The sequence below is a fragment of the Wolffia australiana genome, chromosome 10 (assembly GCF_029677425.1).
Source record: "Wolffia australiana isolate 7733 chromosome 10, ASM2967742v1".
Taxonomy (NCBI): Eukaryota; Viridiplantae; Streptophyta; class Magnoliopsida; order Alismatales; family Araceae; genus Wolffia; species Wolffia australiana.
In genome coordinates, this window is record NC_135844.1 from 13,370,987 (window position 1) to 13,396,154 (window position 25,168).

The 25,168-nt window shown below is 44.5% G+C and overlaps 3 protein-coding genes across 3 annotated transcripts; 2 read left to right on the forward strand and 1 right to left on the reverse strand.

Annotated features, from left to right (window-relative positions):
* Nucleotides 1–2,152: 2,152 nt before the first annotated feature.
* LON2 (lon protease 2) lies at nt 2,153–17,840 on the forward strand. The gene is made up of 17 exons (XM_078582323.1): nt 2,153–2,393; nt 3,924–4,027; nt 4,114–4,222; nt 6,485–6,654; nt 8,467–8,558; nt 14,438–14,617; nt 14,700–14,783; nt 14,883–15,010; nt 15,077–15,278; nt 15,351–15,557; nt 15,632–15,762; nt 15,883–16,096; nt 16,172–16,474; nt 16,573–16,767; nt 16,841–17,086; nt 17,467–17,568; nt 17,646–17,840. Exons 1-17 carry the CDS (start codon nt 2,287–2,289, stop codon nt 17,727–17,729), a joined length of 2,658 nt encoding a protein of 885 aa, XP_078438449.1. The 5' UTR covers nt 2,153–2,286; the 3' UTR covers nt 17,730–17,840.
* Nucleotides 17,841–17,882: 42 nt separating this feature from the next.
* SAMBA (valine-tRNA ligase) lies at nt 17,883–18,441 on the forward strand. Its single transcript, XM_078582325.1, has 3 exons — nt 17,883–17,999; nt 18,068–18,178; nt 18,272–18,441. Exons 1-3 carry the CDS (start codon nt 17,915–17,917, stop codon nt 18,301–18,303), a joined length of 228 nt encoding a protein of 75 aa, XP_078438451.1. The 5' UTR covers nt 17,883–17,914; the 3' UTR covers nt 18,304–18,441.
* Nucleotides 18,442–18,683: 242 nt separating this feature from the next.
* Nucleotides 18,684–19,898, reverse strand: LOC144708877 (putative mitochondrial-processing peptidase subunit beta, mitochondrial). The gene is made up of 3 exons (XM_078582324.1): nt 19,472–19,898; nt 18,870–19,032; nt 18,684–18,798 (listed from the first exon to the last, which is right to left on the reverse strand). The coding sequence occupies exons 1-2, from the start codon at nt 19,703–19,705 to the stop codon at nt 18,874–18,876; spliced, it is 393 nt and encodes a 130-aa protein (XP_078438450.1). The 5' UTR covers nt 19,706–19,898; the 3' UTR covers nt 18,684–18,798; nt 18,870–18,873.
* Nucleotides 19,899–25,168: the final 5,270 nt, after the last annotated feature.

Genomic DNA, 25,168 nt, shown 5'->3' on the forward strand with positions numbered 1-25,168 from the left:
GATCCCTAGGCACTCTAGTACTATTAAGAAGGTTTTATATATAAATTTGTAGTAGAGATTTATGATGGAAAATTGTTATTTTAAGCAAGGCATCTGTCTTCAAGGGTGATAGACTCTAAAAACTAGAAGGCTCTCGTTCTGACAAGGAAAGACTTGATATGAAGGAAAAATCATATGTTATAGTTGTTGGGTCTCAACTGTGCCCAAAATGTTTACACTACCTGACCTTGCTTTCATCATTGGATATCTTGCAAGATACCAAAGTGACCCCAAACAATGCAATGGTAAGTTGCCAACAGGTCTATGCTATCTACATGGAAAAATGAATATGAAACTTACATGCAAGCAAACAGAACATTTTGAAGTCATGGAATTCTCAGACCCAAACTTTTCAAGATGCTTGGATATGACAAGATCTGCAACTTATTATATTTTTGTACTTTCTCAGGAAGTTTTCTCATCATCTAGTACCATGTAGGAGACGACTACGGCATTTACGATGAAAGCTAGGTATGTGGTTTATTTATGTGCATCGTCACAAGCCATATGGTTGTGACAATTCATGTCACATCTTATATCTGTTTGCTCCATAGAGATGCCCATACATATATATTTTTGACAATCTAGCTGATGTAAGCCACATGGAGGTGAAGTTCTTAGTTATAAAGGAGAGGATAGATGGATAAGTTTTTAGTGACTACACAGGGACTGGTTCAATGCTAGCTGATCCTCTTACTAAGGCGCTGCCATCTGGTGCATGTTGTGGATGTGCCTTAAGTATGGGTGTCACTAGTTTCCCTTGACTTCTGTGGTGAGAAATCTCACTGACAATACAGATGTATTCATGTGATATCACTTCGTAATTATGATAAATTCTACATCAATCATGGTTTTAAAAAAAAAAAATTGTTGGAATAAAACTCAAATCAATATCATGACGATATGAATTTATGCAATACCTTGCATATTGATAGTTAATGCCTTATGTAAGTATTTGGTGAATAGTTAAATCTTACACCTTGAAGGTGTACTACCACTATGACCCATATTTAAAAGATATACTATGATACTATGATAATATGATATGTGTACTAATTATCCCTGAATTATGATTATTTTATCCACTATATTGGCCCGTCAATCAGGTCAAACGGGAGATTTTTATGTTGCCCTTTTTAACTATCCCCATGTTAGGTATTATCATATTTTCCAATGTAGATGATTGCACATTTGGGTTAACGTGTCAAGGGGGATGATGGTTTTTCCCCAATAAAAGGAGAACACATTAGGGCTCCTCGCGTCCTTTTTTTGAGCCGTTTATCTGGACTTCCCATAGCCATATAGGGAACCATAGGGTTACTGGAGTCATTCTATAGCCTTCAGGGAAGATATAAGAAACTTAGGTGACTTAGTTTTGTTGTCATGACACCATGTATGCTCCTAGCTCCATCACTCCCTTCATACACAATCCTTCTCCTAAAAACTGGATCTAAACATTTTATAGTGGCCAAATCTACCCATGGATTGGCCTCATTTCACTGTTTTAAAAAGTGAAATCAATTTAATGAAGTTTTGTATATGGACTAGATATAAACCGACACGGTAAACACATTTACCCATGTGAGAAGTGAGGGCACAAAGACTGCACACCCCTGATCACTCCCTTCATCCACAATCCTTCTCCTAAAAACTGGATCAAAACATTTTATCGTGGCCAAATCTACATATGGATTGTCCTCATTTCACCACTTTAAAAAGTGAAATCAAGTTTATGAAGTTAGTGTATGGACTAAAGTGAAATCAAGTTTATGAAGTTAGTGTATGGCAGCAGGACCTCAGTTCCATTTATTGTTCCGAGGTCAAGATGGACAATGGATGACGGATGATGGAAATGGGTGCATTTCTACAGGAAGAAAATCAAGCCCGGCAGCAGGATATTAGTTCCACTTATTCTTCCAAGGTCAAGAAGGATGACGGATGATGGTTAGAGACATGCCGGATGACGGAAATGGGCGGATTGATGAAAATCAAACCCGGCGGCCGATCATAATAAACCGGGCGGATAGATCTGATCCAACGGCGGAGATGCAGCGAGCGGGCGGCGCCACTCCTTGCAAAGCTATTTAATGAGGTTTTCGATTTTTTCGCATTTGGTATTTGGCTCTCTTTCCAAGCTACTGCTTCTCGGAGTCGAGCAGAGGAGGCGATCGCAGCTCGGCGGGGGGAGGAAGAGGCGAAATTCTCCCCGCGAGAGAGCTCGAATTCCGCGATCCTTGGTTGGTGCGCATGGCGGAGACTGTTGAGTTGCCGGGGAGGTTGGCGATCCTCCCTTTCAGGAACAAGGTCCTGCTGCCGGGCGCCATCATCCGAATTCGCTGCACTTCCCCGTACAGGTTGTGTCCCTCTCTTGTCTTTTTTGAAATTCTAGTTCAAATTCTCTGTTGATGATTCTCCCTGCGTTTTGCTCTGTATCATATCAAGTTATAATGCTGGTTGTCGTGTTTTTTTGGCGATCTCTCTGAAAGAAACTTTTGAGTGATGTTCGTGTTGAGTGCCGGTTGATCGTGATTGTGAGTTTGCGTTAAAAGTGTTGATTTTCAGTCATTCCGTTAAAAAACTTTTCGAATTCGCCGAACTTCCCCGTACAGGTTGTGTCTTTGTCGAAATTCTTGTTCAAGTTCTCTGTTGATGGTTCTCCCGCTGGAAAAATTCCGGCTGCGTTTGCTCTGAGTCATATCAAGTTATAATGCTGGTTGTCGTGTTTTTTTGTCGATCTCTCTGTAATGAAATTTGGTGTGATGTTCGTGTTGAGTGCCGGTGGACCGTAATTGTGAGTTTGCATTAGAAGTGTTGATTTTCCGTCATTCCGTTAAAAAAATTTTCGAATTCGCTGAACTTTCCTGTAGAGGTGGTGTCCCTCTCTTGTCGTTCTCTTTGTTAAAGTTTTAGCTCTAATATCTTTTCGAGGATCCTCTCGAAGTTTAACTCGTGGGAATTATCTGAAATTTGTGGATCCTTGTTGACTGTCGGTTGATCCATATTGAGAATGAGCGCAAGAAGAGTTGATTTTCAAAGCAAATAATTTTTTAAGTCGCTGCATTTTCCAATACAGGTGGTGTTTCTGGGTTACTCTTGCCCTCTCTTTTTTTTCCTTGAAGTGTTGATCAAACCCCTTGTTGGTGATCATATCAACCGTCAGAATTTCCTGAAATTTATGGTTGGTCATGGATAATGTGGTATGTCCTGCTTTTTTGGTGTTCTGTCTGAAAAACGCTTCCATGTGTTGTTCATGTTGAGGGCTGGTAAATCCAAATAATGCATTTTCAGAAGAGGAGGTGATTTCCATGCAAATATTTTATGAATTCGCTGCATGTGCCACTTAAAAGTGGTATCCCTGGGAGACTCTTTCCCTTTTGTTGTTTTTGCTGAATGTTTAATTCATATTCCTTGTTGATGACCCTCTTGGAGGATAAAATTTCGGTAAGGAAAGTGGTCTACTTTTATTCCATGTCATACAAGTTTATAAAATTGTTGTTTGATGCTGTGGCGGCTACTGGTTGATCCAAATTGTGAATTTGCATAGTATGAGTTAATTGTCCATGCGAATGTTTTTTGAATTTTACTATCTGTCCCATACAGGTGGCGTCCCCAGAATACCCATGTCCATTCTTTGTCACTGTCTATGAAAAGTTTAGTTCAAAGTCCTTGTTGATGATTCTCTTGGAGTAAAATTCAGAGGGACAGCCTGAACTTGGTCAATATCATACATACCGTGAGAATTCCTTTTGGAGATCTCTCTGAAACTTTCCCAGTGTGTTGTTCACGTTGATTGCCCATTGATTTAAATCATGATTTTGCATAGGCATAGTTGACTTTTGGATGCCAATACGTCCGTCCTCATAATCTATTGAATCCTTCAACAGCGTCAAGCTAGTGGAACAAGAGCTATGGCAGAAAGAGGATAAGGGTCTTATTGGTGTCTTGCCCGTCAGAGACGCTGCGGAGGCTATGGCTGTATTATCCACAGGTCTGACATCATCCATTTTCTCTAACACGAAGTTGTATTATTTGAAACCTACACCAAACATCCTTATTCCTTGATCTTTCTTTTAGGCTCTGGTACTGATCCTGCTTATCAAAGTCTGAAAAGCTCTTCTGATGTGGTGGATTCGCAAAAACCAGAAGGAAAAAGCCTTGAGGGTCCTATTCACTGGCATAACAGGTTAGACCTCAAAGTTCCCATTGAAACTGTCAGTTGTCTTTAGCTGTTGGTGTCGATATTATAATTTTCAGTTTAGGAATTTGGAGAAGATTTGATATCGCTGAATAATTCCTGATAATAATATCTAAGAAACACCATTGGAACTTATTTTATATCACACATTGAAGTGAAGAGCATGCGTGTGAGTTTTTTTCATTGTCTGAGAAGACTAAAGCCACATTTGTGAACTTTTTTGCTGTTCACAATATGATCATGCATTTTTGGCTTTTGATTGTGTGAAGACCAGAACAAGGTCTAAGAAAATTTCGAAAATCTTCTTGCTAGAATTTGAATTTTCTAGTCATAATCTTCAAACGGGCGTCCTCCCCTTAAATAAATCACGATTAGGATGCATTTTACTTAAGGACGCTGTATCTTGAAAACAATTAAGGTAAAAACGAACTAAAAAAGAGCTGAAGTTCGAAATGAAGGGCGTATTAAATTAGACGAAGACCATTCTAAGAGGAACTTATAGAATGAATGTTTATAGTGGGGAATCTTTATGGTGACTCAGTGCAGTTTCTTACCCTGAGGATCTGACAAATGAGCTTGTGACTATAGTTATGATAGAAGATATATTTATTTTTATCTAAACTAATGTTAAAAAAGTGGTTCTACTTGGCATCACAAACATTTGAATCGCCGTTGTAGGTTCTAATGGTTCAAGGAGAAGATCTGGTGTTTGGCAACTGTCACCTTTTTTTATTTGTGCTTTTTGTCAAGAAGCCTCCAGTCCTTTGGAGATGCTTAATCCACATCAAGAGGGATTAAGCATAAAGAAGACCACTTGGTCTCAATTCACAGTACACAGTATATACCGAGTTGTGTTGGACTGGATTATCTGTGGCCCAGGACAAGCTTCCCATGGCTAATTATAACGGATAATTATGCCTCAATCTGTGTGTAGCTGATAAGCCACAAGTGAGGACATATCAAAGCAAACGGAGGCGTCTAGCTTTGGTCGCACGTGCCAGCTAAGGTGACACGTGCGGACTTTTAAATAAGATGCGGGAAGGTCTATATAAAGGAAAAGGAGGAACCAGTGGCGGGTTTCAAGAAGTTAGTTACGCAGGCATCCGGGCGACAGGAGATTATCCGCGTGCAAGCTGTTGGGGCCGATCCGGACGACAGCTCCTTCCTTTCAGGAGTTCCCCATTCATTCTGGTTTCATGTTTGGATTCTCATAAAACAGTGGTCTCTCGTTTCGTGGTTTTTGCACACTCGAATTTGGTGGAATATTATATCTTTCTTGTTGAAGTCATAATTCAGATCGATATCTCAAGTGATTGCACATCGCGGATCTATCACATTGCGGCCATTGTGAGATATTATCATCAGTTTATATTGATCAAGCTCTCGAATCCCTATGTAGTGTACATTGGGGGAGAAGTGTTTTCAGTACATTAACAGTAGCTTATGAGAATCATGTGCTATTCTGTAACAGTTTTGTATACACATTATTAGCCATTGAAACCTTGTCCTGGGCCATGGATAATTCAGTCATTGTTATCAATGTGATAAGATCAATAAAACGAAATCGGAAATGTGACCTTCTTGTGTCTTCTTGAAAGAAAGATCTTATCAGTTCAATACAATGTGCAGTAGAACGAGAGAATTTTATGAATACAAGATACCAGGAACCAGGATTGAGAAATCCTTTCTTCTGGACGCAGGCTTCTCCTGAACTCCAGCCTCTCCCCGTGCTCCTTGACAGAATCCCAACAACTTCTTGAAATTCGTTGCTGTAGGTCTTTCCCTGTCTTTATTTATAGGATCTTTGGCCCTCTTATTCCTCTTGAGCTGACATGGACCCGATCCTTTGGTTAACTCTCCTTTTATATGTTCTTGAAAAGAACATATCACAATGACTGAAAAGGAAAAGTTTTGTCGTTGAAAGGACTGCATTACTTGTTAAAATACGATCTCTTTCTCAGAAAAATCATATTTTTGATAATCTAGTAGGGAAGGGAAATTGTTTTTTGTTGATACTTTACCATGGTCTCCTTCTGCAGGGAAGGTCTAATCATTTTTAGTTTATTTTGCTACGAGATTCCACATGGAGCATTAGTGTCTAAGAATCTTCTACCTGCGAGTTTTCTCTTTATCTAAGTTTTTATATTTTTCTTGTTTTCTTTAATACTTTATGCTTATTCAAATTCTGTTGGTAGAATGCCTCCAATAAGTGGGTTTCATATATTTATTGTTTTTGTTTATTGAATTCAGGGGAGTAGCGGCAAGAGCTTTGCATTTGTCTAGAGGGGTGGAAAAACCTAGTGGAAGGGTCACATATGTAGTTGTGCTGGAGGGTTTGTGCAGATTCAGTGTTCAGGAGCTCACTGCACGTGGCACTTATTATACTGCACGAGTATCGCGGCTGGATATGACAAAAGCTGGTTAGAAGACAGATTTAAAGTTTGAGTTTGTTTTCTCCTTACTTTATTCGGTTGAAGATTTCAATAATTTAATTGATGGTTCTTTAAAATCTTCCTTTCCATGCAAAACATCAGTCTTATATTAGTGCTTTATATCATGGAATTGGCGTGGGTAATGAAAATCATGGAGAGGATATAATGAGACGTGAAGACGAAATCAGGAGAGAGAGTAGTGCAGGGGAGGGGGGGGGAAACCATCGCCTGGGAGTTGGAAAGATGGAAGAGAGAAATGAGAAACTCAGTCATGTCCAAGCTTGCGTACCCTTTATATAGGGGTAGAACCCTAAAAAGGAAAATTACTAGAAAAACTGTACTTCATTCAACAGTATTAGATGGTACAGCGGACCCATAAAATCATTACAAAATTTGAGAGAAGAGACCCATGGACGCAAAAGATAAAGGTCAGCAATCTGAGAGTACCATAGAGAACTCTACCTCTTCTCAGATAGCCAAATATGTTCACCAAATTTTCTGAGCACTTGATATGGCTCAGTGTAATGGAAAAGCCCCGGCCCAATGGTATCTTGTAATGGCTGCTCCTCTTAGGAGCCCACCTATAAAGGGTGAAGTCCTTAAGCGGAGTCCATGGTTTTGGTAAATTAGGAACCTTTGGGTTTCTCTTTCTTTTTGCCTCACATCCACCTATATCGCAATCAAGGGACCTGATACAGATCCCCCTTGGACCTATCAGGGGAAACAGAAGAAAGAGGCTCGACTCGCACATGCCACTTCAAGCAGCATGTGAGATAAAGTAATGGGAAGGAATTCCTATATATAACATCCGGGGGAGGGGGCAACCAAAGGTCACATTAAGTAGTTTTTTAGTTCTTGTTAAGACAGTCGGGCTGGAACTTGAAGATTCTCCTGCTTTAGAGGAAGGCGAGATTGATCCCACTTGCCCTTGCACCTTCTTTCGCCCACCTATTATATATGTGTCCTTGCCTCTCTTGGATACTTCCTGTAACCAAACTCGGGGAGCCAACATTGTTCTGGAATCCCGTGGATATGGGATCCATATTGAACAAATCAAACTCGGTGATCCCAAGTTCAATTTGGGAGTTCCGTGTATTGTCCTCGATTTTCCCCTCAGGATCATACCAGGACCTTCCTCACCTTACATCTCAAGGAGACTCTCCGTCTAGAAAATATTCTCCCAGTTCCCCTTCTTCTCCTCTATCTCAGGGCACTCTCCCCCATTTCCTACCCATTTCTGTCATGAACTTTGGCCATTCATTGCGTAGGATAATATTAGAGGCTCGCCAAGCTCTTCGCATATCTAATTACTTGATGACTCTTGCATTGCTGTGGTTAAAAAGATCGTGACTTATATGAAAAATAAGTTGCAATACTGTTACGTCATAATCCTTTTTATGCATTTGACCTCGAATCCTGAACCAAGGTTTACATTGTCTCATTTACACGCCATTCAAATTCGTACAAGCCCTCTTTTTTTTTCTAAAAGGCTATTTCCCCAAGTGTACATTTAAGGTGGACTTGCCTTCTGACTACCAGATAGGATCATATCTCGTTGTTGGTTTCAAATTTATTTGGTTAAAAAGAATTCGTTCATGTGTAATGATATTTCTAGTTATTTTTACCGGAATTTGTTTTCTTCTTTGAGGCATTTCTTTCATTTCTTGGCGTAGGAATGACGATCACGAAGTTATCTGTTTTCTTTTCATTTTTTTCAATTATAGGCATAAGAGGTTGGTTAAATCGCATTTTCATATTGGCTTGCCTTTTTGTAACTCGTTTTTCTTTTGGTTTTTGCAGAGATGGAACAAGCAGAGCAAGATCCAGATCTGATTCTTCTCTCACGACAGTTTAAGGCTACTGCTATGGAGCTCATTTCTATCCTGGAACAGGTAAGACATGGTATCTCAGACTCTAGTTTTGTGGAATTTATAATATTTCTGTTAAAAGGAATTCTCAATGCATGTTTTTTGGATTTATTTAAGTCCCTCTCCCCTATTGTAATATTTCTCTTGTCCTCCATTTCTATGTCCGAATATATCCTTAAGATGATCCGTTGTTAGTGGATCCTCTTATGCTCTCTCACCAGGCCAGTCCCACCATCTATTAACCAGTATTTATACACGTTATCCATGAATTATTAAAGTGACTCTTTGTTTGAAACACAAACTGCAAGCAGAAGTTGAGAAAGCATCCAGTGCGTTATCATGAAATATCAGCTGCAGGTGAAGTGAGAGTGGAGGAAGTACGTGAGGCTTTGGTGAAGAAATTTCCGGAAATGGAGAGGTTGGAGGTAAAGAGGCTGGAGACGGGGGAGGTTTTGGTCCGAAAAGTTCCAGCGTCTGAATGCATCGCAGTGTGTGGGTGGAGGCAGGTTATTGGTGAAGTAAGAATTAAATGGCAGCGCATCATCTGGACTGGAAAGGTCAGGGATAGAGCGTTGAGGCCGGCTATTATTGATGTCAGGGGGGTACCAGCCGCGTATCGATCCACTCGGAACATGGAGGCACTAGTCCGATCTATTGGGAGGTTGCGAGGGGTTGTTACGTCGGGCCTGGAGTCGGGTGACCCAGATCTGGCAGTTTTGGATGTAGAGGTGAAGGAGGATGCGGTGGCATCGTCGGTGGTCCTGTTACAGGGTCATCAGGGCACATTTAATGTACGAGTAATGGAGCGCCAACCACCAGCCCCGCATGATGCAGAGGGTCATGAGCCTCGCATTGAGGCGATCGGAGGCGGGAGGCGAGAGAGGTTGCCTGCAAGGGATGGGGAGATGGGGCTAGATGCAAAGATCAGCGGAGGTGCGGTGACAGAGACGGAGGCAGGAACCTGGACGGTGGAGGAAAAGGCGAATACTAGAGAGGAGAGCTCGCGGGTAGTAGAGGATGCGAGTGGAAGTGATGGCATGATGGAGTCACAAAGTTTGGGAGCGATCGAACAGAAAGGGGCCAGGAGAAAGGGCACCCTGCGGTTGCCAAGAGGGAGGAGATTACTGAAGGGGGACTTATTGGGTCGTTGCATTGGTTATAAGAGGCAGCAACTCTATATCAAGAATGTCGACGGAGTGAAGATATGGCTGGAGGTTGGGAAAGATGGGCGGATGGCAGTGAGAGTGGGAAAGTCAAGGCGCGACAAGACAGAGAGGAAAGCAAACAAAGCGAGAAGCGGAGCAATGGAGGAGATTGAGATCGAGGAGACACTCGAGCTGGAGAGGGAGGCGGTGGCGATCGAGGAGACACTCGAGCTGGAGAGGGAGGCGGTGGCGATTGAGGTTGATGATGCAACACGAGACTCAATTGTGGGTGTGTTCGGAGGTTTCATGAAGACTCAAAAGGACGCGAGGGGCTGGTACCAGGATCCATGAGATGCATATCATGGAATGTGCGGGGGCTCCGGGATGTCAAGAGGAGAGGGATTGTGGGCAAGAACTTACGGGAGTGGGGTGCCACGGTGGTGTGTTTGCAGGAGACGATGTTGGGGGAATGTGGTGTAGGGGAATGGCATGGGGTTGGAGGGAGTTTGCTGGAGGGTTTCATTTCGGTGAATGCAAATGGGCGGTCAGGAGGGGTGGTAATTGCTTGGAACGAGACGCTCTTTAAGAAGGAGGCATGGCGTGGTCAATTTACGGCGGCGGTAAAGTTGACAAAGAGTGATGGTCTAGGGGTGGTCGTAGCTTCAGTGTATGGACCAGTGAACGCCAGCCTGAGGGAGGGGCTATGGGTGGAGCTGGTGGAAATTGTAGATAAGTGGCGAGGGATGCCATTGTTGTTTGGGGGGGATTTCAATGTGACGCTGGCGATCAATGATAGGCCCAATGGAGGGGGGGGGGCGTGACCAGGGATCAAAGGAGTTTTGGGCCTTCTTGGCGGCAGCAGGCTTGCAGGAGATGGGGCCCAATGATTGTTGCTACACATGGCGGAGTTCGAAGGGAGCGGCTTATAAGTCTCAGCTGGATAGGTTCTTGTGCTCAGTGGAGTTGATGGAGAGGTTCTCGGGGGTAGATGTACAAGCATTGTCAAGACCGATATCGGACCATACACCGATCATTTGGCAGTCTCATGAGGGCTTGGGGCGGAACACATTTTAAAATTGACAGGTCATGGCTGTGAGAAGGGGGGTTCAGAGAGGAGGTAAAGGATTAATGGCGGACGCATTCGGAGCAGGAGCCAGGGGCGAATAGATTGGCTATTTGCATAGATGGGCTGAGAGAGCACTTGAAAAGCTACAGAAGGAGGATAAGGGAGGCGAGATATAGAGTGAGAATCGAGGCCCTCACAAGGATTAGAGAACTGGACGAGGTGGAGGATAATCGGACATTAATGGTTGAGGAGATTCAGGAACGAAAGAGGTGGAGATGTGTGGTGGCAGAGGAAGATAGGAAGGAGGAAATGGATTGGAGACAAAGGTCCTGACAGCTTTGGCTAAAGGAGGGTGACGCCAACACGAGGTTTTTCCACCTTGCAGCAAATGGACGACGGAGAGTGAATCAGATTCTATCAGAGAAGGTCGGTTCACAGAGGTTTACCGGTACGCAGGCAGTGGCGCGTGCAATGGCAGAACACTGTCGTTTGATGTGACGGCGGGGGGGCCCAAACAGATGGCGGTGGACGGGCCAAGGGGCGTCTCAATTAACCCAAGGTCAGAGAGATGATTTGTTGCGGCCTTTTGATATGGCGGAGGTTCGGGCAGCTATGGCAGGATTGAATGGCGAAGGCGCCCCAGGACCAGATGGCATACCGGTGTTTTTCTACAAGGAGTTCTGGAATGAGGTTCAAGAGGATGTGATGGCCACATTGGGGGAGCTGAGAAACCCTCAAGTAAATATGGAAAGGATAAATAAATCTTTCCTCTTTTTACTACCGAAGCGGCAAGGGGCAGAAAATGTAGGCGACTACCGGCCCATATCGTTATCCAACTCCATATATCTTATAGTTGCAAAGGTACTGGCCAATCGGTTACAAGGGGTGCTTGGGGATTTGGTTGGTCCATTTCAGTCTGCTTTTGTTCCGGGCAGACAGCTAGTTGATTGTGCAGTCTTGGCAGGGGAGATTATTGCTTCGTGGAAGGAGAATGGGACCAAGGGGTTCATGTGGAAAGTAGATTTTGCGAAGGCATATGACTCTCTGGATTGGCGATTCTTATGGGCATCGTTACGAAGGAGGGGTTTCCCGGAGGAATGGATAAAATGGGTGAAGCGATGCGTGACGTCTCAGTCTATTGCGGTGTTGGTCAATGGACGTCCAGAAGGTGGGTGGATTAGACCACAGAGAGGGATCAGGCAAGGGTGTCCTCTAGCACCGATGCTTTTTGTGCTGGCAGCTGATGTATTAGCCATAAGTACATCCTTGGTATGTGGGAGGGGCTGTATTAGAGGTTTCCACACGCCGAGCAAGCCATTGGGCATCCCTCTGCTACAGTGTGCCGGTGATACATTGTTCTTTATCGAGGGATTGGTGGAGGAGGCCAAGAATTTGGCGGCACTCCTGCGGGTGTTCGCGGATTGTTCGGGACCGCATATCAATGGAGGAAAATCAGAATTTGTGGGCTTTGGTATGTCGCTGGAGGAGGAGACCCAGTGTGCCAGTGCGCTCGATACGCCAGTGGGATCACTGCCTATGAGATACCTGGGGCTACCCCTATCTGTCGGTAACCTACAAAAAGCAGATTGGCAACCAGTAGTGGAGAAGGTGAAGAGACGCTTGGAGGGATGGAAACAGAGAATGCTGTCGCGAGGGGGGAGACTTGTGCTATTGCGATCTGTATTATCAGCTATACCAACCTTTTATCTATCCGTTTGTAAAATTCCGATGGGTGTTGAGAAACGCCTAAGCGGGCTTATGCGGAGATTCTTTTGGAAGGGGACAAATGCAGGGGAGGGACGTGGCATGGCGCTGGTTTCATAGAATGACATATGCACGCCAACTAAACAGGGTGGACTTGGAGTTCCTCACCTAGTTACACTGAATGTGGCTCTATTGACGAAATGGGTTAGACGGATCATGGGACCAGAGGATGACTTGATTAAGGATGTATTGAGGGACAGATACGGCTCCAACTTGGGTTGGGAGAATTTGATGGACAAGGTGAGGGGGGAGTTGGCCTTTTGGAGAGGGTTGAGGAAGGTGTTTCCCATGGTCAGGGAATTCTTCCGGGCTCAATTGGGGAATGGCGCCGGCTTTAGGTTTTGGATGGATAATTGGACGCCACATGGACAATTTCAAGACCGGTTCCCTCGCCTGAATGCCATAGCCCGTCATCGGCAAGCTTCAGTGGAAGAGTGTTGGGATGGTGTGTGGTGTCCAACTTTTGTGGCCAGTTTATCTAATCAGCGGGTGGAGGAATTCCTAAGCCTTCAGCAAACACTGAGCAACTGGAGGCCAATGGAGGGGATGACAGATGGGTGGGTATGGGCATTGGGCCCGTTCTCCAGTCGAGGAGTATACCAGAGGTTGAGAACACACCGCATTGAGGACCCGATCATCTTAGGGGCATGTCGCTCAATTTGGAGGCAAAAGATACCTCTAAAGGTTATGGTGTTTGCCTGGATGCTTGCCAGGAAGCGGATAATGACCTGCGTGAGATGTCGAAGGTTTTTCCCGGCTGAATCTTCATTGTGCCTTCAGCGTGCGAGCATCTTTTTTTCCAATGTCGGGTCGCTCGTGCACTACGGGCTAGCCAGGGGCTAGCAGAGATTGCGTCGAGCTCGGTCTTTTGGGCCACACTGCTGCGGTGTCAACGTGGGTTTGGGCTATATGGTCCCACCGCAACGAGGTCCTATTCAAGGGGACGGCAATGTCGGTGGACAGGGCTATTAATGAGGTGGAGAAACTTGTGTATTGTTGGTTTGGCCCTGGATGAGGTGGGGGGTATGGGGGGCCATGATGGGCCATGTGTTTTTTATTTTTTTGGCCGAGATCTCTCCTGTCCACGTGTACCGAGGATCACCAAGCTGGGTGATCTTCTTTATTGTTTCAAAAAAAATGAAATAACAGCTGCAGCTGGCAACAATGATGATAATGATTATCCCCATCGTTGTTGTCCACAGCTTGATCACGCAATGGCAACAGTTTTTTCATCATCATCTGAGTGATGTAAATAAAGAGACAATGGGGGGAGACAATGAGGAGAGACGGGGACTATTTTGTCATGTCATCCTCATCTCTTGGTGAGGAGACAAACGATGAAGATAATGATTTTATCATCATCATCCTGCCTCTGATGAATGATGGCGACCACCGATCAAGGGTTCGGGAAGAATCCTAAAAACTTCTCACGGTTACCGGCTGATGCTTGGGAACAGAATCAGGCTATTGTTGACTATTTCCAAGTGTTTGATGCACGTACTCAAATAAAGTTACTAATTAATAAAATGGATCTGATAAAGAGAACATTTAATATAGTCACTTCCAAAGCTTATCAGACAAAATATTCACGACATTTGTTAGAATTTTTTTGCTAAATCATTTTAGTTCATTTTCAAGACAATCTTTTGGGCTTGATCACTTGGGACCCATTGAAAAGTGGCACTCCTGTTTTTGGAAGTTTTTGTCCCTCTGACTGGAGTCCTCTTCTCTGTCTCCTCCGTGTATATTTTATTAATTTTCATCTTTTATGGTTTTTTAACCTTCCTGGGTTGGTGCGTAATATGTTTCCCTCTTGTTGAAAGTTTAACTGGCACTTTTTTATATCACTTCAAAAATTCATTGACAAAATTTTATTGTCCACATTTGATCTTTATCCCGTCAAAATTTATTCCTTTTTACTCTTGCAGAAGCAAAAAACTGTCGGCAGGACGAAAGTTCTTCTAGAGACTGTTCCCGTGCATCGGCTCGCCGATATATTTGTTGCAAGCTTTGAAATAAGTTTTGAGGAACAGTTATCCATGCTAGATTCTGTTGACCTGAAGGTTAGGCTTATTAAAGCCACTGAGCTCGTGGACAGGCATCTGCAGGTACTAGTTCTATAAACAATATTGGAACAATTTCGCAACTGTTGACTGGCTCCTTACTCGATTTTTTTCTTTCTCTCCGTAGTCAATTCGTGTGGCTGAGAAGATCAGCCAAAAGGTTGAGGGGCAATTGTCAAAGTCCCAGAAGGAGTTTCTGCTTCGCCAACAGGTGCTTGATTTGCGTTTTCAAACAACGCACAATACTCAATAGTTTCTAAGATTTTTTTGTCTTTTCATTATCTTTTGTACCCCTATTATACAAATGAAGATGAGGGCGATCAAGGAGGAGCTGGGAGATAATGATGATGACGAAGATGATCTTGCTGCTCTTGAAAGGAAGATGCAAAGTGCAGGGATGCCCCCCAACGTTTGGAAACATGCCCAAAGAGAACTACGGTGAATAAGAGATATTTACAGGTCATAAATAAATCCCTTGATCGTAATAGATGTTTCTTTACCCAGGCGATTGCGAAAAATGCAACCACAGCAACCTGGTTACAGCAGTTCGCGAAGCTATCTGGAGCTCCTAGCGGATCTTCCGTGGGAGAGGGCCAGTGAGGAATTTGAACTGGATTTAAGAGCTGCCAAGGAACGTCTGGACAGTGATCACTATGGTTTGACTAAAGTCAAACAGCGTATCATTGAATATCTGGCTGTCCGGAAGGTTCGTTCAAAGTAATGATACATTTTTAAAACAAAATTGAATAATTGACCCCCCAAAATCTATTATATACAGCTAAAGCCAGATGCTCGAGGCCCCGTTCTGTGCTTCGTTGGCCCACCAGGTGTGGGGAAGACCTCTCTGGCATCATCTATTGCTGCTGCTTTGAACAGAAAATTTGTGAGGATCTCTCTCGGTGGAGTTAAGGATGAGGCAGATATTCGAGGTCATAGACGAACTTATATAGGAAGCATGCCAGGACGCCTTATCGATGGTTTAAAGGTTTTCAACTTTCTGATACAATGCTTTAGTTTTATTGTTTTTTCAATGGCTTAGAATCTGAATTTGCATTGCAGAAAGTTGGGGTATGCAACCCAGTGATGTTATTGGACGAGATCGATAAAACTGGTTCAGATATTCGAGGGGATCCGGCATCAGCCCTGCTTGAGGTTCTTGACCCGGAGCAGAACAGAACTTTCAACGACCAGTATCCTTTTACCCGGCGAATTTTGATCCTGATATTAATTCAAAAATTTTAAATTATAAATGGCAATTTTTTATTTTTAAAAAAAGATGATCAATGTGTGTTGCCTCTTTGACGTGTCAGCTACTTGAATGTCCCTTTTGATCTTTCAAAGGTGATATTTGTGGCAACCGCCAATAGAGCCCAACCTATTCCCCCTCCACTGCTGGACCGAATGGAAGTCATTGAGCTGCCCGGCTACACTCCTGAGGAAAAGTTGAACATCGCCATCAGACATTTAATACCTCGAGTTTTGGACCAGCATGGCCTGAACCCTGATATTCTTCATATCCCAGAGGTTTTTTCAAATTCTATTTCACCTCTTTTTAAATATTTGTTAATTAGCATTCATATGAGTTTGTGTTTTATTTAGGATATGGTCGAGTTGGTGATCCAGAGGTACACCAGAGAAGCCGGAGTGAGAAATCTAGAACGGAAGCTGGCGGCTTTGGCACGTGCTGCCGCTGTCAGAGTCGCCGAACGAAACGCGCTCCGACTGCGCAAAGACGTCCAGCAGCCGGTCACATCGTCGCTGCTCGACCATGCACGCCTCGCCGATGGTGGGGCCGAGGTCGAAATGGATGACGTCACTGTGGCTGATCCCGCCGTTCCCAATGCCCTCGGCGCTGCCCCAACTCTGGTCGTGGATGAGAGCATGCTGGAAAAAGTTCTCGGAGTAATTACAAAACCTTCTCTGAGATAAAATTCTTTCTGAACACCATTGACTTTCTCGTTGACTATTCCGTTGACCGATTTCGTTGACTTTGACCGCAGCCTCCAGCCTTCGATGACAGAGAAGCAGCAGAACGCGTGTCGTCTCCGGGGGTGTCTATTGGGCTGGTGTGGACGTCGGTCGGCGGCGAGGTTCAATTCGTGGAGGCTTCAACCATGGCGGGAAAGGGTGACCTCCACCTCACCGGTCAACTCGGTGACGTCATCAAAGAGTCCGCTCAGATTGCCCTCACCTGGGTACTTAATCACTTTAATTTAATTATTTTTATAAAGCCAATTTTCCAAAAATATTTTCTTTTTTGATGATCAGGTGAGAGGACACGCGATGGATCTAAAGATATCTGGGGCTGGAGGCAGCGGCCTTCTGGACAGCCGTGACGTCCACATTCATTTTCCGGCGGGGGCCGTGCCCAAGGATGGGCCGTCCGCCGGCGTGACTCTGGTCACCGCCCTGGTCTCCCTCTTCAGTCAAAAGAGCGCGCGTGCAGACACCGCCATGACCGGAGAGTTGACCCTCCGTGGCCTCGTCCTCCCCGTAGGCGGCATCAAAGATAAGGTTCCGTTCCTTTCACTAATATCCACATTCTTAATATCATCGTAACTAGTGTTTGCCCATTCCAAAATGGGTCTGGTAACCGAATATCAGATATCTGGATACCAAATTTTGGTACATATTTCGATATCCAATATCCAGATACCAGATTTTGGTTTTGGATATTGGATCCAATATCCACTACCGGCATCAGCCACATTTTGATCCCTACGATATGCATCTCGATGTCCAGTACAGAGTTCGATAACTGATATCATTTATCGGACATAGTTTTGATTCATGTGGATATCGGATATCAGTTGTCCAACACAGGATATTGGACAGGCAAACACAATTCATAACATAGATTTAATTTCAAAAAATTTTAAATTTGTCCATGGCAGGTGTTAGCGGCCCACAGGAACGGCATCAAGCGGGTGATCATCCCCAAGAGAAATCTCAAGGACCTGGTGGAAATTCCATCCTCTATTCTCAGGAGCATGGATGTAAACGCTTTATCTCTCTCTCTAGACCCTTCCCTCCATCTCTCTCTCCTCTCATGTCATGTCTCTCTCCTGAGCAGATACTGCTGGCCGAGCGCATCGAGGATGTGCTGGAGCAGGCCTTTGATGGAGGATGCCCCTGGCGGAAGCCTGCCAAGCTTTAATATATAATACACTGATGTGCACTAACTAATACTTTAATATCCTTCCAGGAGCTTATTGAAATGTAAAATAATACAAATTTAAAAAAAGACCCTCCGTTTTCTGTGTTTTGAGCTTTCGCCCGAGCGGGGCCCGCTGTGCGATATAAATTCAATTCGAGAGAGGTTTGTTCTTACGAGTTGGGAGGATGAGCTCGCCGATCTCCGAATTTCCCGACGACGCCGCAGGAGATTTGATCAGCGCCGAAGATCGCAAGGACGAAGCTCTCGCCGGTGAGTAATTCTATATTTTTGTTTCGATCGTTGCCTGGATTGATTGCGTTGATGATTCTTTGTTGTAGTTTTGAAATCCGAGGTCATGGCGGCTCTCGAGGCCGAGGTGAAAACCCTAGACAGAGATAGCTGGATGTTCTCGGCCCCGAGATCCCAGATCCATCTCATCTCGCGGCCTGGTAGCGCATCATTCATCTTCCTATCTCAAATCCATTCCTGAATTATCATTAATAATCCGATAACTTCTCCTCCTCTCTCTCGATTGCTTTCAGGCGCAGTCCCGAGGAAGAAACTTGGCGATTGATCAAGTCAATAAGGTAACGTATTTCGCAATGGCTTTGCTTTAGCCTTCACGATTCGGATAGAGTTACCGTCGTCTGTTGTCTTCGGAAGAATGATGATGATGAAATCCTCGCCCGAACTCTTAGGGTTTTATTATCGATATCTGACATCTGGAAGAATTAGGTCTGACCCAGATGCCAATATCCGATGTCTGGTTTCAAGAAACTAGTGGGGCCCGCTCTCAATGCTTCAAAAATCATCGCCTGATTTTGAAATAAATCATCGCCCGACTTTGAAAAACTTCAAAAATCCGCCTCCGGCATTTCCGCCATCAGCTGCAATCGTGGTCAATAAAAAATCCCATCTTCAGCCACTCAGAGCAACCACTCAGAGCAATCATGGTCAAAAAATCCCAAGCTGCGATACTGTCATGCGATTATCAGAAAGTTTGGTAAGTAGCTTCTCCACTTGAGCTACAATGTCTTCATGTTTGACAGCGCCCCGCCCAAGAGATGACCTGATGATGGAAAAATGAATTAAAAAACATTTTCGTGTCTTAGTAATTTTAATTGAAGGAATTAAAAATACCATTCTAGGGACGGTGTAATGAGTTGATATGTAGTCCAGCAGATGATGCTGAGTAATGGTCTTGATAATCTGGGCTGAGCCCAGTATTGTCCGGCCCAATGGAGTGTATTGGAAAGCCCGCCTGTAAATGGTCAAAGATAACCTCCTCAGCCTGACCTTCCACCTGAAAGGAAGGAAAGAACAACAAATTATTAGGATGAAATTGCATGAAAATTTTTTATTTGCTTTTAAAAACTTTATTATTTTAATCAAACCGTGTGATTTGGCTGTTTAGAAAGAAATACAGGTCTTAAAAAAGCAACCGAATACCAGGAAAGAATCGCATAAAAAAAATTGCCTCGATTTCGACATCAAAAAGTGAGATAAACTGTCTTAGTCGACTGCATTGGAAGAAATACTGATTTCAGAAAGAAAAAAAAGCAAGACAAATATGACATAGTTTAAAAAAATGTGATTTTGGAGCAATTCCTAGCTAAAAAATGACTTAAAGAGCGTTTAATTTCAATCAATCAGTTTTTTATCAAAATACTGGAATCAAAGAGAAGAATCAACTACTGGGAGACAATGAGCAGAATTAGAAATGAAAAAGGAGAAGATTCAACCTCCTCCATCTTGCAGAGAATGACATTGCGCTCCCAATTGATGCTGGCTTCGCTAAACCTCGAATTCTGAAGAATATTTGCAAGAATCTCCATTGCCTTGGGCACATCCCCGAAAGCAACCTTGGCATAATACGTTGTCTGCTCCCTAGAAATGTAAGCATTCAAATGCCCACCCATGTTCTTAGTCTCCTCCCGCTGCTCAACGGCCAGATTCTCAGTCCCCTTGAATATCATATTCTCCAAGAAATGGGCAGTCCTGTTGCTCTCGTCGTTCTCAAACCGGCTTCGGCGTCGATCCAGACCCCGACGGTGGCCGTCCGGGGAGCGAGAGTCGACTCCGTGGCGACCCTCAATCTGTTGCTGAAAGTGGTGACCCGCATTTCCGACGCGGAGAGGATGGTGGAGTGATCGATCAGAGCAGGGTGGGGGGATCCATAGCGGAGAAATTGGGGGTCGGGATCGGCCAATTGCTTGATCTTGGAGCAGACAGTTTCTGCCAGGTAGGGCAGGAGAACGCGGCTGGGGCGGGAGAAGAGGAGATTTGGGGATCGGCTGACAAATCTCTCTCTCTCTCTCTCTCTCTCTCTCTCTCTCTCTCTCTCTCTCTCTCTCTCTCTCTCTCTCTCTCTCTCTCTCTCTCTCTCTCTCTCTCTCTCTCTCTCTCTCTCTCTCTCTCTCTCTCTCTCTCTCTCTCTCTCTCTATCTCTCTCTCTCTCTCTCTCTCTCTTTATATATATATATATATATATATATATATCTCTCTCTCTATCTATCTCTCTCTATCTATCTCTCTCTCTATCTCTCTCTATCTATCTCTCTCTCTCTCCCTCTCTCTCTCATCCAATCTAAGTCCAAAAGGGTACATGAATTCCTATTATAGTAGTAGAGATACTGTAGTAAATGTAGTGATTAATTCTTCATACAAGTTTTCATATAGTTTTGTACAAAAATACCTTCAGTAAGAGCATGATACATCACATCACCCTTCTAATCTTCTTGAAATATAATTAAATTATCTTTTAATTGTAATTTTATGATACTGGCAAGAGTCATCATAGGAAGGTAATTCCAAAAATTGGAATATATGGGAGTAGGGAAGGACACAGTCCGATCGCGGTCTAGTTTTACCAAAAACCTAAACCTAGACCTGAAGATCGGTCTGGCCCAGTCTGGTCTTTGGTCGGTCAAGTTTACTAGTCAAATGTGCGAGTCCATGTTAAGTTGACTTGGCTGTCTCGCTGCATCGAGTGTCGCATATGGAGCTGAAACAGTATTGGATAATGAGAGTGTGTGTGAGAGAGAGAGATAATGCGAGAGGGAGAGTGAGAATGAGACTGAGATAGTGCAAGTCAGAGAGAATACCATAGGGAGAGAGTAAGACCGTGAGAGAGTGAGAGGGAGAGACTCTGTGTGTGTGTGTGTGTGTGTGTGTGTGAGAGAGAGAGAGAGAGAGAGAGAGAGAGAGAGAGAGAGAGAGAGTTATGGAAGGAGAGAGGGAGTAGTTTAGAAGTAGAGTACAAGAGGGGGAGAGAGGGAGAGAGGAAGAGAGTGAGAGGAGAGAGGGAGAGCAGGAGAGGGGAATTGAGAGGGAGAGAGGGAGAGAGGGAGAGCAGGAGAGGGGAAGTGAGAGGGAGAGGGAGAGCAGGAGAGGGGAAGTGAGAGGGAGAGGGAGAGCAGGAGAGGGGAAGTGAGAGGTTGAGGGAGCAGGCTAGAGGGAGAGAGAATGAGGGAGAGAAGGAGAGCGAAAGAGAGGGCAAGCGAGCAGAGAATGATTGGAAGAGAGGAGAGTGAAAGGGGGAGAGAGTAAATGAGGACGAGAGAGGAGGAGAGGGAGAGAGGGAGAGAGGGTGAGAGAGTGGGCCTTGAGAATGGAGGGGGGGAGCCAGTGAGAGAGAGGGAGAGAGGAGGAATGGGAGAGCAGGAGAGAGATAGAGGGAAAGAAAACTAGAGGGAAGGAAAATGAGAGGAAGAGAGTGAGAGTGGGAGAGAGAGCGATAGGGAAGGAAGGAGGGAGAGCAAACGTGGGAGAGAGAGAGAGAGGAAAAGAAAATGAGACAGGGAGAGTGAGTGTGGGGGAGAGGGCGAGAGGGAGGGAGGGAGGGAGGGAGTAGGGATCGGCAATCGTCATTTGTCATGTCACGCGTCACCGTGACGGATGACATGACGGTGACGAATCAGAGGGCCCGTGACGGTGACGGTGACGGTGACGGTGACAGATCGCCCGTGACGGTGACATGACGATGTCGGTGGTGGTCCGGAGGAGTGACGTGACAAATAATCCGTCACGGATGACGTCCGTGACGGAATTTTAATAAGTCTCTCCCTCTCTTTCGTTCTCTCTTTTGTTCTCTCTCTCTCTCTCTCTCTCTCGTTCTCTCCCTCTCTCGTTCTCTCTTTCTCTCTCGCTCTCTCTCTTTCGTTCTCTCTTTTGTTCTCTCTCTCTCTCGTTCTCTCTCTCTCTCGTTCTCTCTTTCTCTCTCTCTCTCTCTCTCTCTCTCTCTCTCTCTCTCTCTCTCTCTCTCTCTCTCTCTCTCTCTCTCTCTCTCGTTCTCTCCCTCTCTCGTTCTATCTTTCTCTCTTGCTCTCTCTCTTCCATTCTCTCTTTTGTTCTCTCTCGCTCTCTCTTTCGTTCTCTCCCTTTCTCGTTCTCTCTTTCTCTCTCGCTCTCTCTCTTTCGTTCTCCCTCTCTCTCTCTCTCTCTCTCTCTCTCTCTCTCTCTCTCTCTCTCTCTCTCTCTCTCTCTCTCTCGTTCTCTCCCTCTCTCGTTCTCTCTTTCTCTCTCGCTCTCTCTCTTTCGTTCTCTCTTTTGCTCTCTCTCTCTCTCTCTCATTCTCTCCCTCTCTCGTTCTATCTTTCTCTCTTTCTCTCTCTCTTTCGTTCTCTCTTTTGTTCTCTCTCGCTCTCTCTTTCGTTCTCTCCCTTTCTCGTTCTCTCTTTCTCTCTCGCTCTCTCTCTTTTGTTCTCCCTCTCTCTCTCTCTCTCTCTCTCTCTCTCTCTCTCTCTCTCTCTCTCTCTCTCTCTCTCTCTCCCTCTCTCTCTCTCTCTCTCGCTCTCGCTCTCTCTCTCTCTCGCTCTCTCGCTCTCTCTCTTTCCCGATCTCTCTCCCTCTCTCCCGATCTCTCTCTCTCTTTCCTGATCTCTCTCCCTATCTCTCTCTTTCTCCTTATCTCTCTCTTTCTCCTGATCTCTCTCTCTATCTCTCTCTCTCTCTCTCAGAGTCCCTCTCTCTCAATCCCCTCTCTCTATCTCTATTACGGGAATTTTCCATCACCAGTGACGGCGTCACGGTGACGTGACGAAACAAGAAGGGGAGGACGAGTGACGTGACGGTGATGGATTTTTTGAAAATCCTCAGACGAGTGACGTGACGAACATTTCGTCACGTCACCGTCCCGTCACGTCCGGGGCGTCACGTCCCGGACGTGCCGTTCCCTAGGAGGGAGGGGGAGCGAACAAGAGGGAGAATGAGGCCGGAACTACGGGAGAGAGAGGGGGGAGAGAGAGAGAGAGAACGAGAAAGAGAGAAGGGGAGAGAAATAGAGAGAATGAGAAAGAGAGAGGGGCAAGAAATAGAGAGGGGGAGAGAGTGGGCGATAGACAGAAAACGAGAAAGAGGGAGGGGACGAGAGACAAAGAGAACGAGAAAGAGAGAGGGGGAGAGAACTGGCTGGAGAGAGGGAGAGAGAACGATCGGTAGAGAGGGAGTGAGTACGACCAGGAGAGGGAAAGAGAGGACAAGAGAGAGAGAGAGAATGAGAAAGAGAGGGGGAGAAAATCGGCGGGAGAGTGGGTGAGAGAGAGAGGGAGAGAGGGAATGAGAAGGAGCGGGAGAGGGGGAGAGAGGGCGAGCGGGAGAGGGGGAGAGAGGGCGAGAGAGAGAGGGAGAGAGGGAATGAGAAGGAGCAGGAGAGGGGGAGAGAGGACGACAGGGAGAGGGGGAGAGAGGGCGAGAGAGAGAGGGAGAGAGAGAGAGAGAGAGGGGGAGAGAGGAAGAGAGAGAGAGAGAGAGAGAGAGAGAGAGAGAGAGAGGGGGAGAGAGGGAGGGAGAGAGAGAGAGAGAGGGAGAGAGAGAGAGAGAAAGAGGGTGAGAGAGGACGAGAGAGAGAGAGGGAGAGAGAGAGAGAGAAAGAGGGTGAGAGAGGACGAGAGAGAGAGAGGGAGAGAGAACGAGCGGGAGAGGGGAGAGACGACGAGAGAGAGAACGAGAAGGAAAGATGAAGAAAGTGAGAAGAGAGTGAGGGCGGATAGAGGGTGAGAGAGAGGGCCGGTCTTCGGTTTGGTTTGACGTGCGAACCGGACCCAGACTGGAAGGTTCGGTCAACCCTAAAAAGGCTGACCGACGGTCCGGTTCGGTCTGGTATAACCGAATTTTGGTCAGACCATTTCCTTCCCTATATGGGGGTACAAATTAGAACTGATTCATCACAAACTCAAAAACGCGGACAATGTCCTCCCATGGAGATGCTCACAATGTGTGTGAAGTATACCTAAAGAGCATATCATATGTACTAGGCATACAAGGGAGAAGATTTATGGATTAAGGTTGACTTCGATTATTAGAATGAACTGACAACTATTCACTATGTATTGAAGTTATCACAAATAAAATAGGATAAGATTTAATGAAGAATCAGATATTACAAAGTTGACACTTGATAACATGCATTATCATTCATCAACACTAAGGTTACCATCATTGTATGCATATTATATTGTAAATACAACACTCATCATTTTTGAAGAAAATCTTGCATGTATAATTTATTTTAGGCATAGCTTGTCCTTCTTGCACAAATATACAGTTTTATTCCTGTATTTATTGTTTTAAATGACTAATAATTAAATTGTGCATGAAGTAGAGTCAAATTTTATTCATAAATTTTCTAGGAGTCATCATGATGTTTTATATTTTTGGAAATTTCCATGATGTTTTGACATGCATCTCTTTAAAAAATTAAAATTTAATAATGGGAATTGTTACTTAAACAATAATGTATTTTTTATGGGAAGTCGTGAGTTTAGCAGATTGCCAGAGCTGGTTGGCAAATAACATGTATGGTTTAGAGTGATCCAGCAAGCTGTGAAGTAGGCTAGCAGTTCATGACAATGGGTTTGTGTGTTAAGAGAGCCACTAGATGGCATGGAAGTTGAACGCCATGTGTTGTTCTTTAGGCATAGAGGTATGTGGCATGAATCAACAAGACATGAGTGCTTTGATCATACAACATCATTAGAGGATATGAGATGTAGAAGTGCCATCACATGGTCTTTATCTTCTTGTTAGGTGACATTTAATGGATATTATGTGGCCGTCAAGCCAATCACACTACCATGTTTATTTAAGTTCATTGAATAAAATATTTATGTTCATTATTATTTCGTGTGATGTTTATAATGAAGTCCATAAATAAGTGCAATGACTTAGTGAATTATGATGAGATCATAACACAATGATCACTAGTCTTTAAACATGTATTCTAAATATTCTTGTTTGATGGATAGTCGAGATGGACATTGAATTATCTGGATAGAATAACACTAACTGATCCTACTTATATGATAAGTATAGCTGATCTTGTGGCTATTAGTGTGGCGGCACTATGGACAAATAGTTGGTGCTCTTTGGAGAAAGAGTTCACTAAATTGATCCGTATGAATCCCTGAATGGTCTTATGCCTAAACATCAATCAGGTTGAT

Bases quoted from the DNA above. Each gene is read 5' to 3' on its own strand.
- LOC144708877 (XM_078582324.1), bottom strand. From the start codon at position 19,705: ATGATATTCAAGGGGACTGAGAATCTGGCCGTTGAGCAGCGGGAGGAG. The intron at 19,033-19,471 runs GTTGAATCTTCT...CCTTCCTTTCAG, and splicing joins TTCTCTGCAAGATGGAGGAG to GTGGAAGGTCAGGCTGAGGA.
- SAMBA (XM_078582325.1), top strand. From the start codon at position 17,915: ATGAGCTCGCCGATCTCCGAATTTCCCGACGACGCCGCAGGAGATTTG. The intron at 18,000-18,067 runs GTGAGTAATTCT...TCTTTGTTGTAG, and splicing joins CAAGGACGAAGCTCTCGCCG to TTTTGAAATCCGAGGTCATG. The intron at 18,179-18,271 runs GTAGCGCATCAT...GATTGCTTTCAG, and splicing joins CCATCTCATCTCGCGGCCTG to GCGCAGTCCCGAGGAAGAAA.
- LON2 (XM_078582323.1), top strand. From the start codon at position 2,287: ATGGCGGAGACTGTTGAGTTGCCGGGGAGGTTGGCGATCCTCCCTTTC. The intron at 4,223-6,484 runs GTTAGACCTCAA...TATTGAATTCAG, and splicing joins CCTATTCACTGGCATAACAG to GGGAGTAGCGGCAAGAGCTT. The intron at 17,087-17,466 runs GTTCCGTTCCTT...TGTCCATGGCAG, and splicing joins TAGGCGGCATCAAAGATAAG to GTGTTAGCGGCCCACAGGAA.